General features: G+C 40.8%; 3 protein-coding genes across 14 annotated transcripts in view; 2 read left to right on the top strand and 1 right to left on the bottom strand.

Annotated features, from left to right (window-relative positions):
* The window catches only part of LOC135090931 (uncharacterized), a 19,247-nt gene extending 13,241 nt beyond the window's left edge, over window positions 1-6,006 (top strand). For 3 of the 12 annotated variants that reach the window (XR_010262176.1, XR_010262173.1, XR_010262174.1), the window contains exons 2-7: window positions 1,487-1,572; window positions 1,803-1,962; window positions 2,484-2,574; window positions 3,136-3,273; window positions 5,184-5,315; window positions 5,536-6,006. The gene's annotated coding sequence lies outside the window, so the exon portion shown is untranslated. Of the gene's footprint in view, window positions 1-298; window positions 329-1,486; window positions 1,573-1,802; window positions 1,963-2,483; window positions 2,575-3,135; window positions 3,274-5,183; window positions 5,316-5,535 lie in introns of those variants that run through there. The other 9 variants (XR_010262175.1, XR_010262179.1, XR_010262178.1 and 6 more) reach the window with 9 other exon arrangements.
* LOC135090929 (translation initiation factor eIF2B subunit beta-like) overlaps window positions 1-8,615 on the bottom strand; it is a 26,364-nt gene extending 17,749 nt beyond the window's left edge. The window contains exon 1 of the mRNA XM_063988140.1: window positions 8,393-8,615. The gene's annotated coding sequence lies outside the window, so the exon portion shown is untranslated. The remainder of the gene's footprint in view (window positions 1-8,392) is intronic.
* LOC135090807 (major facilitator superfamily domain-containing protein 10-like) lies at window positions 6,489-16,749 on the top strand. The gene is made up of 7 exons (XM_063987873.1): window positions 6,489-6,523; window positions 11,735-11,858; window positions 12,311-12,523; window positions 13,377-13,550; window positions 14,815-14,919; window positions 15,631-15,813; window positions 16,394-16,749. Exons 1-6 carry the CDS (start codon window positions 6,504-6,506, stop codon window positions 15,811-15,813), a joined length of 819 nt encoding a protein of 272 aa, XP_063843943.1. The 5' UTR covers window positions 6,489-6,503; the 3' UTR covers window positions 16,394-16,749.

Here is a 16,749-nt window from a genome sequence, read left to right as displayed (position 1 = left end):
GATAGTTCAGATTTTTTAAAAATTTTTACGTTCCTAAAAATTCAAATGTTGTGGACTTTTCAATGATTTAAATGGTGCCGAATATTTCAACACTTTTTCCATATTTCATTTGGATATTTTTTAAATACTACTCAGGCTAGAGCTGTTTTAATATTGTGAATATTATTTTAAGTATTTGTCAAGTCAGAATATATAAGGCATTCCAGCCTAGCTCCATTTTTTCGAGGGGTCAATTTCGAAATGAAATCCGTTACGGTACGTAAAATTGCCGTGACGTCACGGCCGCCATCATGGACCAGAGACCTTGATCGGCTCCGCTGTCTCCTCGGTAATAATTATCGTACTTTGCAGTGTTTTCCTGGTGTTTCCACGTGTTTCTAAACTCAGACGTGTAGATAAGAGTAGAATGAGTAAGAAAATAAGAGAAATAGAGGAGGAAGAGGAAGGGAGAAGGAATAGAGGAGGTGGTAAAACAGAAAAATGATAAGAAAACAATATTTAGCTTAATTTTCCCTGCTGCCCTTTCTGTCTTGGTAGTATTTGTCTTCCCTGACAGTGCTTCCAGTGTATTTGGTGTGTTTAAGAGGTGTTGGAGTGTGTCTGGAGGTGTTTAGGGAGTGTTGCAGTGTGTCTGAAGGTGTTGAAAGGGTGTTGAAGTGTGTGTTTTAGGGATTTGGTGATGTTTGAGTCAATATTTAGCGTTCCTGGTGTGTTTTGGGGTGTCTTAGGCTTGTTTAGGAGTGCTTTAAGTGTGTTTGGGACTGTTTTCAATGTTTTGTGATGTTTCAAGTGTATTTTAGGATGTTATGGACGAGTTTGGGTGTGTTTTGTGTGGATACCGGGGAATTTTGGGTGCGTTTGTGGGTATTTTAGGTCAGTCTGGGTGTTTTGGGCCGTTTTCAGTGTTTTGGGATGTTTTAAGTGTGTTTTAGAATGTTATGGATGAGTTTGAGTGTGTTTTGGGTAGGTACGGTGTGTTTTCGATGCGTTTAAAGTCAATTGGGTGAGTTTTGGAGTATTTTAAGTGTGTTTGGGGATATTTTGGTGCACTTTCGATGTGTTTAGGGTGTTTTTTGTGCGTTTAGGAGTGTTTAAGGTGTTTTAAGGTGTTTTAGTATGATTGGAGTTGCTTTTGAGGTGTTTTGGTTATGTTAAAGGCATGTTGCAGATAACCATTGGGTCTTTGAGAGTAGAAGTGGTGTGCTGGAGGTAAAATAAAAGGTTCTGGAGTGTTTAAGGGGGGACTGTGATAGTAGAAGCGTGTCAGGGGTGTTATAGCGTGTGTTGTGATGTATGAAGCTTCTAGATGCACGTGTGTGGGATGTCTGGGTCTGTACGAGGTGTTATGGTGTTGGAGTCCTAGCAGGGGAAGGTACTGGAGGTTTTAGTGATGGGTAGAGGGTAAAAACAGAGGTACACTTTAGGTTAGGTAAGGTTAAGTGTTCATTGGTGTTGATTCAGTAATACGATCTTTTTTTCTTTTAAGATACAAATGTAGAGGGACGAAATAGGGAAGCAGGAAGATCACCACCACCACCACCATCACCACCAGCAGTGTGGAAGAAAGTTTAGGCAAGCGAAGAAAGTTGGAAAATTAATAATTAAACGCTTGCTGTCTTTTATTATCTTGAGTATAAAATGGTTATATGACACACACACACACACACACACACTACCTCCCGTTCCTCCTCCTCCTCCTCTCCCTTCATTCATAAACATCTGTCTTTCTCTCTCTCTGTAGAATGCATGAAATTAATACAACTTAGCCGAGTTTACTTCCTCTACCTGTTCCTGTATTCCAGCCTGGAGTTAACGCTGATCTTCGCGACCCACCACAAGCATAGTTACGACTCGTTGGCGCAGGACCACAAGTTTTCCTTCCTGCGCCTGGTCATGGCAATTACACAGAGAGGGTTTATGCGAAGTGTTAAGACTGGAACTGAAAAAGCAACTGCCAATTAGGTATGGTGTGTTCTGGGGTTTGTGTGTGTGTGTGTGTGTGTGTTTGTGTGTGTGTGTTGGAGAGGGTTTGTGTGTGTGTGTGGCCGGGAAAGGGTTGCCTGTGTGTGTGTTTTCAAGGGTGTTTTCATGGTTCGAGTTTAACAGGGTGTAGTGGAAGTTACTGAGGTTTTCAAGGGTGTTTTTCATGGTTCTTGTTTAACAGGGTGTAGTGGAAGTTACTGGGGTTTTCAAGGGTGTTTTCATGGTTTTTGTTTAACAGGGTGTAGTGGAAGTTACTGGGGTTTTCAAGGGTGTTTTCATGGTTCTAGTCTAACAGGCTGTAGCGCAAGTTACTGGGGTTTTCAAGGATGTTTTCATGGTTCTAGTTTAATGGGCTGTAGTGGAAGTTACTGAGGTTTACAAAGTATATTTTCAAATCTATATTTTTACTGTGTAGAATTACAATATAAAACAACAGGATTTATCAGTAACACTATTATTAAACCCACCACTGCCTCCTCTACCACCCTCACCATCCACAGTGGTTAATGACGATGACTCCTGCTTTCATCCTCATCAGGGCTAGCAAGACCAACCTGGGGCTGTACTCTGGACTGACGCTGTATGCCATAGGTGGGTCTGTAGGGGCTGGGATAACAGATAATTTAAATAAACACTCAAACACTTTTAAAAACACAAAATTCATGCTGGTATACACTTAAAAACACACTGAAATACTTACTAAGACTGGTGTACACATGTAAACTTGTACACAAACACTGGTGTACACTCAGAAACACACAGACACTTGGTAAGGCTGGTACACACACACAAACCCATAAGAGATACTGGTATATGCTCAGAAACCTCTACATATATTAAGTAAGGCTTGTATACACCAATCTAAATGTAGCTCGAAGAGATACCTTGTACTCTCTCTCTTTCTCTCTTTCTCTCTCTCTGTCCTACACCTCAGTACACCCCTGCTATCCACCCTTACACCATAAATACACCCTATCTGACCTCTGCATCTTATTAAACTACCCTGTTTGTCCCCTACACCCTCAGTTTCTCCCCTACACCCTCAGTAAACCCTGTGTATCTTACCTGTTTGTCTGTCTGTGTGTCTATCCCCTTACACTTCATAACACCCCTGCCAGCCCCCTGGTTACCACCCCCCCTCCCCTCTCTTAGGTTCCTCTATGATGGTGCCCTGCCTCACTGCCCTCGCCTCCTGTCACGGCACGGCCTCTCACAAGGGTACCCTGTTTGGCATTCGGAGGTCACCAGGGGCTCTTCCAAGGGCGTTCGGACCTGTTGTGACATCAATAGGTTTGTTTGTGTTGTTCAAGAGTGTTTAGCTGTGTTTTGTGTGTGTTTTTTGGTGTGTTTTGAGGTGTTTTGGGGGTGTTTTTGGGTGTTTTAAGGGTGTTTTGGGTGTATTTTTGGGTGTTTTGGGTGTTTTGGTATGTTTGGCTGTGTTTTGTGTGTGTTTTGAGGTGTTTTGGATGTGTTTTGGGGTGTTTTTGGGTGTTTTGGGTGTATTTTTGGGTGTTTTGGGTGTTTTGGTATGTTTAGCTGTGTTTTGGGGTGTTTTGGGTGTATTTTAGGGTGTTTTGCTGTGTTTTGTGTGTGTTTTTGGTGTGTTTTGGGGGTGTTTTGGGGTGTTTTTGCGTGTGTTTTGTGTGTTTTGAAGTCTGAGGCTGTGTTTTTGGGTGTTTTGGGTGTATTTTAGGGTGTTTTGGGGTGTTTAGCTGTGTTTTGTGTGTGTTTTTAGTGTGTTTTGGGGTGTTTTGGATGTGTTTGTGGGTGTTTTGGTATGTTTGGCTGTGTTTTGTGTGTGTTTTGGATGTGTTTGGGTGTGTTTGAGGGTGTTTTGGGGGTGTTTGGATGTGTATGGATATATTTATGGGTGTTTTTGGTGTGTTTGGGGGTGTAGAGGTGTCTTTGGGTGTGTGGGACAATGTTTTGGGGGTGTTTGGGGGTGTAGAGGTGTGTGTTGGTGTGTTTGGGTGTATTTTGTTGTGTTGTCTGTGTTGTTTGGGTCTCTCTCTCTCTCTCTCTCTCTCTCTCTCTCTGCAGGATTCTGGGTAATGTGGGCAGAAGTGTGCTATATTGTAGACAGCCTCTCCATGCTGCTGCCGCTAGTGATGCAGCAGGCCTACTGAGCTCCCTGCCACGTTCTCAGCCTGTTTATATTAGCCAGATTAAGGAGGAAGGATGTTGGGCTGATGTTGGGCTATTTATGTGGTTTTTGGGCTAGTTGTGGGCGGTTTTTGTCACGTGTACCTTCTTTTGGGCTAGTTTTGGGCGGTTTTTTGTCGTGTTCCTTCTTTTGGGCTATCATTATCTATTTTTGTTCTTTTATTTTTCATGGTTCCAGTGACAGTTTAAGAGGCTGTGGTGGAAGTTATTAGGGTTTTCAAGGGTGTTTTCATGGTTCCAGTGACAGTTTAAGAGGCTGTGGTGGAAGTTATTGCGGTTTTCAAGGGTGTTTTTATGGTTCTAAAATTTAACAGGCTGTAGTGGAAGTTATTAGGGTTTTCAAGGATGTTTTCATGGTTCCAGTGATAGTCTAATAGGCTGTAGTGTGCAAACTCTCTTGTCAGGGTGTAAACTCACCTTACCTTAATAAAATGTTGATTAATATTCCTCTAGTTTCATTTTTCACTCATATTTTTTGTGTTTACTGTCTTGTAGGGAGCTTACGGTGTGTGTGTGTCTGTGTCTCCTATGATGAGGATGATAATGATGGCGCAGTTCACCATCGTTTTCTTCCACGCCTTGTCGGTACGCTAAGCCGCAGACGTAAGAATGATTGTGGATTATGACATGCTTGTCCACATACTTGTGGTCTCACGTAATAAGCAACAGTAGGAATCAAACGTGCTATTAGGCGTGGCTTGGTCACGTTTTGCCGAATGATGCCACTTCCCCACTTACTGATGATGGCTTGCTCTGGTTGTTACTTGCTTGATGGGATTCTAGATAGAGGAGACTGCGGCCAGTGACAGACATTATCAGAGAGAGAGAGAGAGAGAATTATTTTATTTGTTTTTATTTTTTTTATTTATTTATTTATTCATTTATTTATTTATTATTTATTTATTTTATTTTATTTATTTTATTTATTTTTTTTTTCGCGGGCATTTGTTTCAACCGCTGACGTACGTACGTATTAGAGTTGTACAAATGTCTTTCCTACTGAAAGATTTGCTCATCTTACACCTCATGTACCGCAGCTGGCGTTCGTGGAGTGTGACGTTCCCGTGGTGCCTGCTCTGGTGCGCTGGTTGTGTGGACAGGCGGTCATCTTCTTCGTCCTCTTCGCAGATTTCTACGCGAAGGCCTACCGCAGCAAGGATAGGACCAAGGTCAGTCAGACCAGCTTGTTGAATCAAGTGTTTTAGCTGAATGCAAGATATTTTGTTCAGGCTTGCAGCTCAAAGATAAACTCAAGCTTTAAAGAAAGTAAAAATAGATAAATAAATAAATAAATTAATTAATTAATTAATAATAATAATAATAATAATAATAATAATAATAATAATAATAATAATAATAATAATATCTAACGAAAATAACATATTTCAGGTCAATGAAAAATCTAATGGGTTCGCTAAAGTGTCGCAAGGCAATGGATGTGATGCTGGAGAGAAGGAAGAAGTTGCAGTAGCCAGTCATAAATCGCTTGCTGCTCCCTTCACCTGCGTGCCCTCAGGTTTTCAAGATGTCATTACGGAAAGGAAACATGCTTACAATTAGGACTTCTATCCTGTCTCCTGCCCAGCATCAATCACGTCCCGGGAGAAACTTCACACTACCGGGCAGCCTCTGCCATTCACCTAAGCATGTTCTGGATCAAGGGAACCAGTCCTTAGACGCATAATACTCGCCAATAGGAATCATCAATGGGGAATGATTTGAGTAACTCATTATAACTCAAGCGACCGGATCCTGGCACCAGCCGCATTAATGCATGGGATACGCTGCTCTGGAATGTCGACTTGTAAATGTTCCTGCAAATGTTTTGGAGAGGTAGTGTTAAGACTTTCATAGTACATATTTATATGCCAAATATCCATAATAAAAAATTTGTATAGCTGGTCAATTATTTACCATGTGTAACGCAGAGATATCAAAGTACTTGACTCATTCAACCTCTTCTTGTAGTACGTACTTGGTGGGCAGACAACGTATATTCTCCCCAGTCCGAAACTTTAAACTTTAAAGTATATATATATATATATATATATATATATATATATATATATATATATATATATATATATATATATATATATATATATATATATATATATATAAAACCTAAATTCCGTATTTGGAAAGTGGCAGTTTTGCATAATATTTAGAATAATTACATATGAACGATAATTTTACCAGAAGTACAATAATTTCAACCTGTATAGTACGATAATATGGCCAAAACAATCTGGCACGCTGGACTCACTTGAAGGCCGCGCCGTGTGACAACTCGAGCATGGCGGCATGTGCACTGGTGGGTATGGCGGCGTCCAGCGGAGTGCCCTTATTTGTGAGGCATGCTGGCCCTGGAAAGCCGGTGAGTAGTGAGATAATACTATGAATATCCACTTAATCAATGCAGCATGTTTTCAGGGCAGAACGGAATGGCAGGAGAGATGTAGAGAGGTTATTCATTTCCTCACATAATTTGAGGCATTGCTCCGTACCTCCACTACTTGTTGAAGTGACACGGGTTTTCATGGGTGTTTTTTTATGGTCCCAGTGATTGACAAGATTTTTTTTTCTCCCTCACACACACACACACACACACACACTTACATTCACTCAGCCTGTCTGATTTTTGGTTACTTATAAATTCTCTCTCTCTCTCTCTCTCTCTCTCTCTCTCTCTCTCTCTCTCTCTCTCTCTGTTAGTTAAATACTCGTAGTTGGTGATATGCTTCGTAAAATGAGGAGAGAGAGAGAGAGAGAGAGAGAGAGAGAGAGAGAGAGAGAGAGAGAGAGAGAGAGAGAGAGAAGGTAAATAATACAATGAAAGATGAAATAATGAATGAACGAATAAATTAAAGATACACACACACACACACACACACACACACACACACACACACACACACACGAGGACAGACAGGCAAAATACGTAGAAAGTCAGAGAGAGAGAGAGAGAGAGAGAGAGAGAGAGAGAGAGAGAGAGAGAAACGACGAGAGAAAAAAAAAACAATAAAGAAAGAAAAAATAGCCTAAATGTTTACGTTCGTGAGAGAAAACGGAGGTCAGCTTTTTATTTTTATGGGAGACTTATGTGAATTAAAATACGCTCAGTTATTTGTACATCAGTGCTTCCCAGACTTCTCCAGCACGTGTTCCCTTTGAGTAGCACCAAACCCACCACAACCCACACATTGGTAAGCCTTCTAAGTACATACAAGTTTACATTGGCGCAGATATGTTAAAAATATTAATCACAAAAGACTAATTAAAAACATATATTCATTCCATGCAGGTGGGCTCTCCTTGACACACAGAGAAAGGCTGGTAATTCTCTGTTGTTCATTAGCTACAGTATGGGAGCCTCTGTTATACTTCGATATCTCTGTGAAGTATTGTTGTTTTTTTAACGTCAAATGGTAAATACTTAATAATGATAAGCTGAGATATAACACAGTATTAAGCCAAGCCTTCAATTCACACAAGCTTTTCAATGATTTCACATTACGCCACACAAGGGACGAGACATTGCAGTGCAAGCCCCGCCAGAACCAGTTTGAATTTGGCGCTTCAATCAGTAATGTCTAGATACTTTGACAATTACAGTTATAATGGCCTGAGATTTATTTTTACGCGCTTATAATTTTTTACATTTAATTTTCTATTAGTTTAGTATAATATAAAAGAAGTTGGTGCTTGTTATTGAAAGGTAAAAGTGTCTTGTGGATAGTTTTGCTTGCGTATTGTGCGGAGCAGGCTGGGAGGGACGACACAGTACCAGACGTCAGACACAAGGCACTATGTTTAAAGGGTGCTATAAACTGCTGCTTTATTTAACGTATTTTCGCAGAACAAGACAGTGACAGGGGCCGTGGTGGCTGCCTGCGTGTGCTGGTGCAAGCTTGGTGCCTGCAGTGCCACCAAGGCTAATATTGGTAAGAAACCGGCCCACCACTTGTCCAGCCAGGTAATTTGCACAGTCTGATGTAATAGGCGGTAACTATGATAGTGTTGTTACATGTCACCCACAACAACAACACAGGGCTGTCAGGTCAGTGGTTAACCTTACTGTTTATTTATTGTTAAGCCTCGTATTTCATGTTTTTGCACCTCGTTAGGAATATATTGATGTGACTCAGCATTCCACGGTGCCACAAGCGCTCCAAGCCTCCACCACAAAACTCTTACTAATTAACCATGACAGGAATTATAAAGACGTAAAAAAAATTAACTTTACTAATGTTATCAGCTGAGGTGGAGGCAGCCTTCCCCATTTGTCCGCCAATATCTGCTTCATTTCTCACTTATTGTAAGCCTAACACGTCACTAAGTGGAGCCCCATGACTAGGCTTTCATATCCGCTAGCTAGATATATCCGCCATTGCCTCTATTAGTTACGATGGAAAAATAACAGGCAAAATAGCGGCCGTTCTCTCCACTGTCAAGGGCCGCCATGATGCCTGGCTACCTCTGCCAACCTGATTCATCCTGTGGGTTTCAAAATTTTTTTGGTATTTTTCTTAACTTCTTTATTCTGCTCGTATAGCATGTTTTTATGGTTTATAAAAATAATTATTTGCTTTAGAAGTGTTTTCGTTGCTTGTGTTGAGTTGTGTTCAATTTTGTGTTGCTTTACGAAAATGTGGGGAGTTTTTTTGGCAGTATTTTGACAAACTTGTTTTTTTATTTCACGCTCTAATTACGTCTTTTGTGTTTCTAAAAATTGCTTACAATTTTCAAAATGTTTCTTCGTTCCTGTTGAGAGAAATAAGTGGACTTTAAAAATGGTTTATGGTCCTGTTAAAAGTTGTTATTACAACACTTTTTATGTTATTGTCTCTCTGTTTCAGCTTGTAACTAACTTTTCATTGCTTGAAAAAATAGTTCGTATGTTTTAAAGTGTTTTATCTTGTTGTTGAGTGAAAATGGGTGGAATTTTCAGTGGTTTTTAATCGTATTTAGGTTCCAACACTTGTTTTTTACACAATTTCGGTTTTATTTGTTTACTTCTTGTTCCAGGTAACTTTTGATGGTGTAAGATGATAGTTCAGATTTTTTAAAAATTTTTACGTTCCTGAAAATTCAAATGTTGGGGACTTTTCAATGATTTAAATGGGGCCGAATATTTCAACACTTTTTCCATATTTCATTTGGATATTTTTAAAATACTACTCAGGCTGGAGCTGTTTTAATATTGTGAATATCAGTTTAAGTATTTGTCAAGTCAGAATATATAAGGCATTCCAGCCTAGCTCCATTTTTTCGAGGGGTCGATTTCGAAATGAAATCCGTTACGGTACGTAAAATTGCCGTGACGTCACGGCCGCCATCATGGACCCGGGACCTTGATCGGCTCCGCTGTCTCCTCGGTAATATTTATCGTATTTTGCAGTGTTTTCCTGGTGTTTCCACGTCTTTCTAGACTCAGACGTGTAGATAAGAGTAGAATGAGTAAGAAAATAAGAGAAATAGAGGAGGAAGATGAAGGGAGAAGGAATAGAGGAGGTGGTAAAACAGAAAAATGCTAAGAAAACAATATTTAGGTTAATTTTCCCTGCTGCCCTGTCTGTCTTTGTAGTATTTGTCTTCCTTGACAGTGCTTTCAGTGTATTTGGCGTGTTTAGGGAGTGTTGGAGTGTGTCTGGAGGTGTTTAGGGGGTGTTGGAGTGTGTGTTTTAGGGATTTGGTGATGTTTGAGTCAATATTTAGCGTTCCTGGTGTGTTTTGGGGTGTCTTAGGCTTGTTTAGGAGTGCTTTAAGTGTGCTTTGGACTGTTTTCAATGTTTTGAGATGTTTCAAGTGTATTTTGGGATGTTATGGATGAGTTTGGGTGTGTTTTGTGTGGATACGGGTGAGTTGTGTCTGCGTTTGTGGGTATTTTTGGGTATTTTAGGTCAGTCTGGGTGTGTTTTGGGGTGTTTTAAGTGTGTTTTGGGCCGTTTTCAGCGTTTTGGGATGTTTTAAGTGTGTTTTGGGATGTTATGGATGAGTTTGAGTGTGTTTTGGGTTGGTACGGTGTGTTTTGGATGCGTTTTAAGTCAATTTGGGTGAGTTTTGGAGTATTTTAAGTGTGTTTGGGGATATTTTGGTGCACTTTCGATGTGTTTAGGTTGTGTTTTTGTGCGTTTAGGAATGTTCTGGGTATGTTTAAGGTGTTTTAAGGTGTTTTAGTGTGATTGGACTTGCTTTTGAGGTGTTTTAGTTATGTTATAGGCATGTTGCAGGTAAGAATGGGGTCTTTGAGGGTAGAAGTGGTGTGCTTGAGGTAAAATAAAAGATTCTGGAGTGTTTTTGAGAGAGGCTCTGAAAGTAGAAGCGTGTCAGGGGTGTTATAGCGCGTGTTGTGATATATGAAACTACTAGATGCAAGTGTGTGACCACCACCACCATCACCACCACCACCAGCACAGTGGAAAAAAGGTTAGAGACAAGCGGGGAAAGTTGAAAAGTGAATAATTAAACGCTTGCTGTCTTTTATTATCTTGATTATAAAATGGTTATATGACAATTCTCTCTCTCTCTCTCTCTCTCTCTCTCTCTCTCTCTCTCTCTCTCTCTCTCTCTCTCTCTCTCTCTCTCTCTCTCTCTCTCTCTCTCTCTCTCTCTCTCTCTCTCTCTCAGCTTTGGATTAGTAACCCCGTTGACAGAAGTGACACCCGCGTTTTCTCTTCTCAGATGTAAACAAAGCGGTAGATTCCTTCCAGCTGGTGATAAAACTTCCTCTCGCTCTCCCTCACTCTCCCACGTCACGGAAGTAGTGATATAAAGCACACGAGGAGGAAGTGAGAGGATATATATAATGCTGTGTGTGTGTGTGTGTGTAAAGAAGAAAATGTTATATCTACGTGTTTAAAAGTTTCCTACATTTAAGTCAAAAGAGGCTGGCTGGCTGGCTGATGCTGCTGCTGTTGTGGATTTAATTGCTCGTCTATGTTCCTTTGTGCTGTGAGGGAAAGTGTGTGTGTGTGTGTGTGTGTGTGTGTGTGTGTGTGTGTGTGTGTGTGTGTGTGTGTGTGCGTGCGTGTGTGAAGGAAGAAAGGGTTGGTGTTTAGGGGTCTGGGATGAGAAAACGAGTGATTTGTTTTGTAGCCTTCAGAAAAAAAATATTAAAGTTTTTACAGTGGGAAAATTTTGGTGGTGAGGGAGAATATGACTAAAATATTACCTCAAAATTAACCTAACGTGGTGGAGCTTCACACTCCTCAGCTGACCCTAACCAAACCAAGCCTAACCCAAAGAAGCCTACCCTAACTTCTGTCTGGTGCTTCCTCCTCCCCAAGACTGGCTATCTCGTGTCTTAATCCCAAGCTAGCCTAACCAAACTTTATCTAACCTAGCCAAACCTTACCTAAGCAAGGCTAACCTAGCCAAACCTTACCTAACCTAACCTAACCTCACCTAAAGAAGCCTAGCCAAACCTAACATAACCTACCCTAGCCTAACCTAACCTAGCCTAACCTAACCTCACCTAACTTAACGAAGCATAGCCAAACCTAACCTAACCTAGCCTAACCAAACCTAATCTAACCTACATCCTCTTCCCACAGCCCCACTTAACCTAACCTAATGTAACTTTCAGAGCAATGGCAACCCTCCGATCTGGCAAGCAGGTTGGCGGCAGCAATGGCGGTGGCAGCGGCAGCAGTGGTGAGGTGGACGGCAGGGACAGAGGGGCAGTACAGGCTGCGGACATCAAAGAGAAGGTGAGCAGGGTGTTGTGTTGGTGTGTGTTGCTAAGCTGAGATGTAAAGTGTTTGGTTGTCAACACGCTGCAATATTTGTCACTCAAGGCTCATGCAACACTGCCTCCATGCACAAGTGTGTCGGGAAAGTGATTTAAAGTCGTAAAAAATGTTGTTTTACTTTATTTATTTATTTTGTTTTATTTTTTGTATATATAGGAGGGACACTGGTCAAAGGCAAATACAATAAGAAAAATATACTGAGAGAAAAATAAAAGATAAAAAAAGATCTCACTTAACCTAACCTAACATATGCTAACTTACCCTAACCTAACCTAACTTAACCTAACCTAACCTAACTTAACCTAACCTAACTTAACCTAACCTAACCTAACTTAACCTAACCTATCCAAACCTAACTTAACCTAACTTAACCTAACCTAACATAACCTAACCTAACCTAACACCCACAGAGGAACGCGAGGACAAGCAAGGTGGTATTCGGTAGTCTGATCCTGGACCTGCTCGGCTTCACGGTGGTGGTGCCTCTGTCTCCTGCTCTCCTCGACTGTTACTCCAAGCACGACTCCAGCGGCTTGTATTCCTCTCTGCTCTCCTGTGTTACTTATTACCAGCATATCATCAGCGTTCCTGCGAGGTTCCACTCTGTCTTGTTTTGGTGGTATGTGGGTGTGTTGTGTTTTGTATTGGTTTATATATTTCTAGTTTGTTTTTATTATTATTTTTTTTCAATTTTTTTTTATCCTATTATCTATTTATTTATTTTTGTTTGTTTGTTTGTTTGTTTGTTTGTAGGGTGTGTGTGTTTGTTTGTGTTCCTGCTGTTCTATATTGCAGCTTGTTTTCTTGTTTTTGTTTTTTGGTTATTGTTATTTTGTGTTTTATTCCCTTTCATTGTTCTGAGGATGTTTTCAGGTGTTTTTTGGGTGTTTTTGGGGTGTTTTGGAGTGTTTTCGGTTGTTTTTGTAGTGTTTTGTGGTGTTTTGGTGTATTTTGAGGGTGTTTTGGTGTGTTCTTGGAGTGTTTTTGGGTATATTGAGGGTGTTTTAGTGTGTTTTTGGAGTGTTTTGGGGTGTTTTGGTGTATTTTGAGGGTGTTTTGGTGTGTTTTTGGAGTTTTTGGGTTGTTTTGGGGTATTTTAAGGGTGTTTTGGTGTGTTTTTGTTGTGTTTGAGGATGCTTTGGTGTGTTTTGGGATGTTTTTGGGTGTTTTTGGGTATTTTAAGAGTGTTTTGGTGTGTTTTTGAAGTGTTTTGGGATGCTTTGGTGTGTTTTGGGGTATTTTGAGGGTGTTTTGGTGTGTTTTTGGAGTGTTTTGGGATATTTTGTGTACTTTGGGGTATTTTGAGGGTGTTTAAAGGTGTTGTGATGGTGTTAAATATTTTGTTTGTTTACTTTTTTTTTACTTTTTATTTTCTTATGCATTATTTTATTTCTTATTTATATTGTGGTGTGTTGTCGGTGTGTCCTAACCTAACCTAACCAGCCTACCCTCTCCTAACCTCCCCTCAACCTACAGGCACTGATTGGCGTGACATTCAGCATAGGCTTCACCGTCGGGCACACTGTGGGGGCTGCGTTCTCCCGCTGGGGAAGTACTGGGTGGTTCGCGGCCTCGGCTGTCTACGCACGCACTCTCACTGTGGCTAACATAATATTCTTTGCTGTCTTCTTCCAGGAATCGCTGCCTGAGGTGTGTGTGTGTGTGTGTGTGTGTGTGTGTGTGTGTGTGTGTGTGTGTCTCATTTTTTTTTTTTTATTATGTATATTTTTTGTTTTTGTATAATTTTTGCTTTTTTTTTTTTCCTTTCATTTTTTCTTTCTTTGCTTATTTTGTAATTTGTTTGTATTTCCTTGTGTCTCTGAATGTTGTTAAAGAGAGGTGCATTGTGAGTAAATCATCATTTTCTCTTTCCTTTCCTCATTTCTTTACTTTTCCCTCTTATTCCTTCCTTTGTCATCATTACAAACCCTTTCTATTCATTACAAACCCTTTCTCTCATTTTCCTTACCATAAATCATCAAAACATCTTAACAATCTCATTTAAATCACTTTTCTTTTCATCATCATCTGTTTGTTTACATTCTCTTGCTTTCTTTCACTTATTAATTCATTACACTCCTGTTTGTGTGTTTAGGAATGTTTTGAGATATTTTGGGGTGTTTTGCAGGTGTTTTGGGGTGTTTTTTCAAGTGTTTTGAGGTAAATTGTCTGTTTTGGGGTATATTTGTCTTTTTTGTCTGTTTTTTGGGTATTATTGGGGTTTTGGAGGTGTTTTGGGGGTGTTTTGAGGTAAATTGTCTCTTCTTTTTTTTGGGTATTTTTTGGGTTTTGGAGATGTTTTGGGGGTGTTTTTGCAAGTGTTTTGAGGTAAATTGTCTTTTTTGGGTATTATGGGGGTTTTGGAGGTGTTTTTTCAAGTGTTTTGAGGTAAATTGTCTTTTTTTGGGTATTATTGGGGTTTTGGAGGTGTTTTGGGGGTGTTTTTTCAAGTGTTTTGAGGTAAATTGTCTGTTTTTGGGTGTTTAATGGTGTTTTGGGAGTGTTTTGCAAGTTTTTGAGGTAAATAGTGTGTTTTGGGGTGTTTAATGGTGTTTTGAGAGTGTTTTGCAAGTGTTTTGAGGTAAATAGTGTGTTTTGGGGTGTTTAATTTTGTTTTGGGAGTGTTTTGCAAGTGTTTTGAGGTAAATAGTTTGTTTTGGGGTGTTTAATGGTGTCTTGGTGGTGTTTCAGGGTTATATAGGGGTGTTTGGGGGTGATCTAGGGTAAGTAGTGTTATCAAGGCTGTAGTGGAAGTTACTGTGGGTTTTCAAAGGGTGTTTCCATGGTGATTCACTTGTATTTTATCCCTTGTACAGTAAAACTCCCTTTCCCTGAGTTGGCAACACTGTTTCTTTACGTTCGCTGTTGTCTCGTCGTGTGTGAGTCAGATTTGTGTCTTGTTCTTCCACCGCAGGGCAGAAGGAGGAGGGACATCGGTGCCAGTTTGACCGAGGCTTGGGAGGTGATCAATCCTAGGGCTCTGTTCTCCGTCAGCTGTGTCAAGGGCCTGGGCAGAGAAGGTGTGTGTGTGTGTGTTTGTATGTTCAGTATTGTGTGTTTGTTCGTGTTTGTAGTATTGTGTGTGTGTGTGTGTGTGTGTGTGTGTGTGTGTACTAGCAAATATTCCCTTATGTTTACTCCTGAAACACACACACACACACACACACACACACACACACACACACACACACACACACACACACACACACACACACACACACACACACACACACACACACACACCACCTCCCGTTCCTCCTCCTCCTCCTCTCCCTTCATTCATACACACACACACACACACACACACACACACACACACACACACACACACACACACACACACACACACACACACACACACACACACACACACACACACACACACACACACACACCACCTCCTGTTCCTCCTCCTCCTCCTCCTCTCCCTTCATTCATACACACACACACACACACACACACACACACACACACACACACACACACACACACACACACACACACACACACACACACACACACACACACACACACACACACACACACACACACACACACACACACACACACACACACACACACACACACACACACACACACACACACACACACACACACACACACTACCTCCCGTTCCTCCTCCTCCTCCTCTTCCTTCATTCATAAACATCTGTCTTTCTCTCTCTCTGTAGAACGCATGAAATTAATACAACTTAGCCGAGTTTACTTCCTCTACCTGTTCCTGTATTCCAGCCTGGAGTTAACGCTGATCTTCGCGACCCACCACAAGCATAGTTACGACTCGTTGGTGCAGGACCGCAAGTTTCCCTTCCTGGGCCTGGTCATGGCAGTTACACAGAGAGGGTTTATGCAAAGTGTTAAGACTGGAACTGAAAAAGCAACTGCCAATTAGGTATGGTGTGTTCTGGGGTGTGTGTGTGTGTGTGTGTGTGTGTGTGTGTGTGTGTGTGTGTGTGTGTGTGTGTGTGTGTGTGTGTGTGTGTGTGTGTGGCCGGGAAAGGGTTGCCTGTGTGTGTGTTTTCAAGGGTGTTTTCATGGTTCGAGTTTAACAGGGTGTAGTGGAAGTTACTGAGGTTTTCAAGGGTGTTTTTCTTGGTTCTTGTTTAACAGGGTGTAGTGGAAGTTACTGGGGTTTTCAAGGGTGTTTTCATGGTTTTTGTTTAACAGGGTGTAGTGGAAGTTACTGGGGTTTTCAAGGGTGTTTTCATGGTTCTAGTCTAACAGGCTGTAGTGCAAGTTACTGGGGTTTTCAAGGATGTTTTCATGGTTCTAGTTTAATGGGCTGTAGTGGAAGTTACTGAGGTTTACAAAGTATATTTTCAAATCTATATTTTTACTGTGTAGAATTACAATATAAAACAACAGGATTTATCAGTAACAGTTTAAGTAACAATTAGTTTAAGATCATATTATTTTCTTTTCCTTCCATTTAATCATTGTATGCCTGTATCTAATTCATGTTGGTTTCACAGGCACACACCTACATTGTGATGCAGCTCCTTGGAGGTGGAGAGCTGGCTGCCTCAGAGGATCAGGAAACACGAGAGGTTCACAGAGGCTCGCCTCGGGCTTCGGTCGTCGTGAGGAACCTGGTGTCAGCAGTTCACTACGTGCACAGGAAAAGCATCAGTGTTCACGGAGACCTAAAGCCAGACAGGGGTGAAAAGGGTTGGTGTTGAGGATAGACAGAAAAGAAAAGAAAGGAAAGGTAAAAAAAGGAAGTTTTTTTGCATTGATTTTCCATCTGCTTATTTTAAAGAATTTATTGCATGGAATATTATTGATCTCCATCATTTGTATGGCCTTTATAATAAAAAGTATGAATTTA

Source organism: Scylla paramamosain, chromosome 36 (assembly GCF_035594125.1).
Source record: "Scylla paramamosain isolate STU-SP2022 chromosome 36, ASM3559412v1, whole genome shotgun sequence".
Lineage (NCBI taxonomy): Eukaryota > Metazoa > Arthropoda > Malacostraca > Decapoda > Portunidae > Scylla > Scylla paramamosain.
The sequence above is the reverse complement of the archived record's forward strand: the minus strand, read 5'-3'. Positions and strand labels throughout refer to the sequence as shown.

Coding starts and splice junctions, on each gene's coding strand:
- LOC135090807 (XM_063987873.1), top strand. CDS start 6,504: ATGCTGGCCCTGGAAAGCCG. Junction 6,524..11,734: donor ATGCTGGCCCTGGAAAGCCG/GTGAGTAGTGAG, acceptor TGTAACTTTCAG/AGCAATGGCAACCCTCCGAT. Junction 12,524..13,376: donor CTGTCTTGTTTTGGTGGTAT/GTGGGTGTGTTG, acceptor CTCAACCTACAG/GCACTGATTGGCGTGACATT.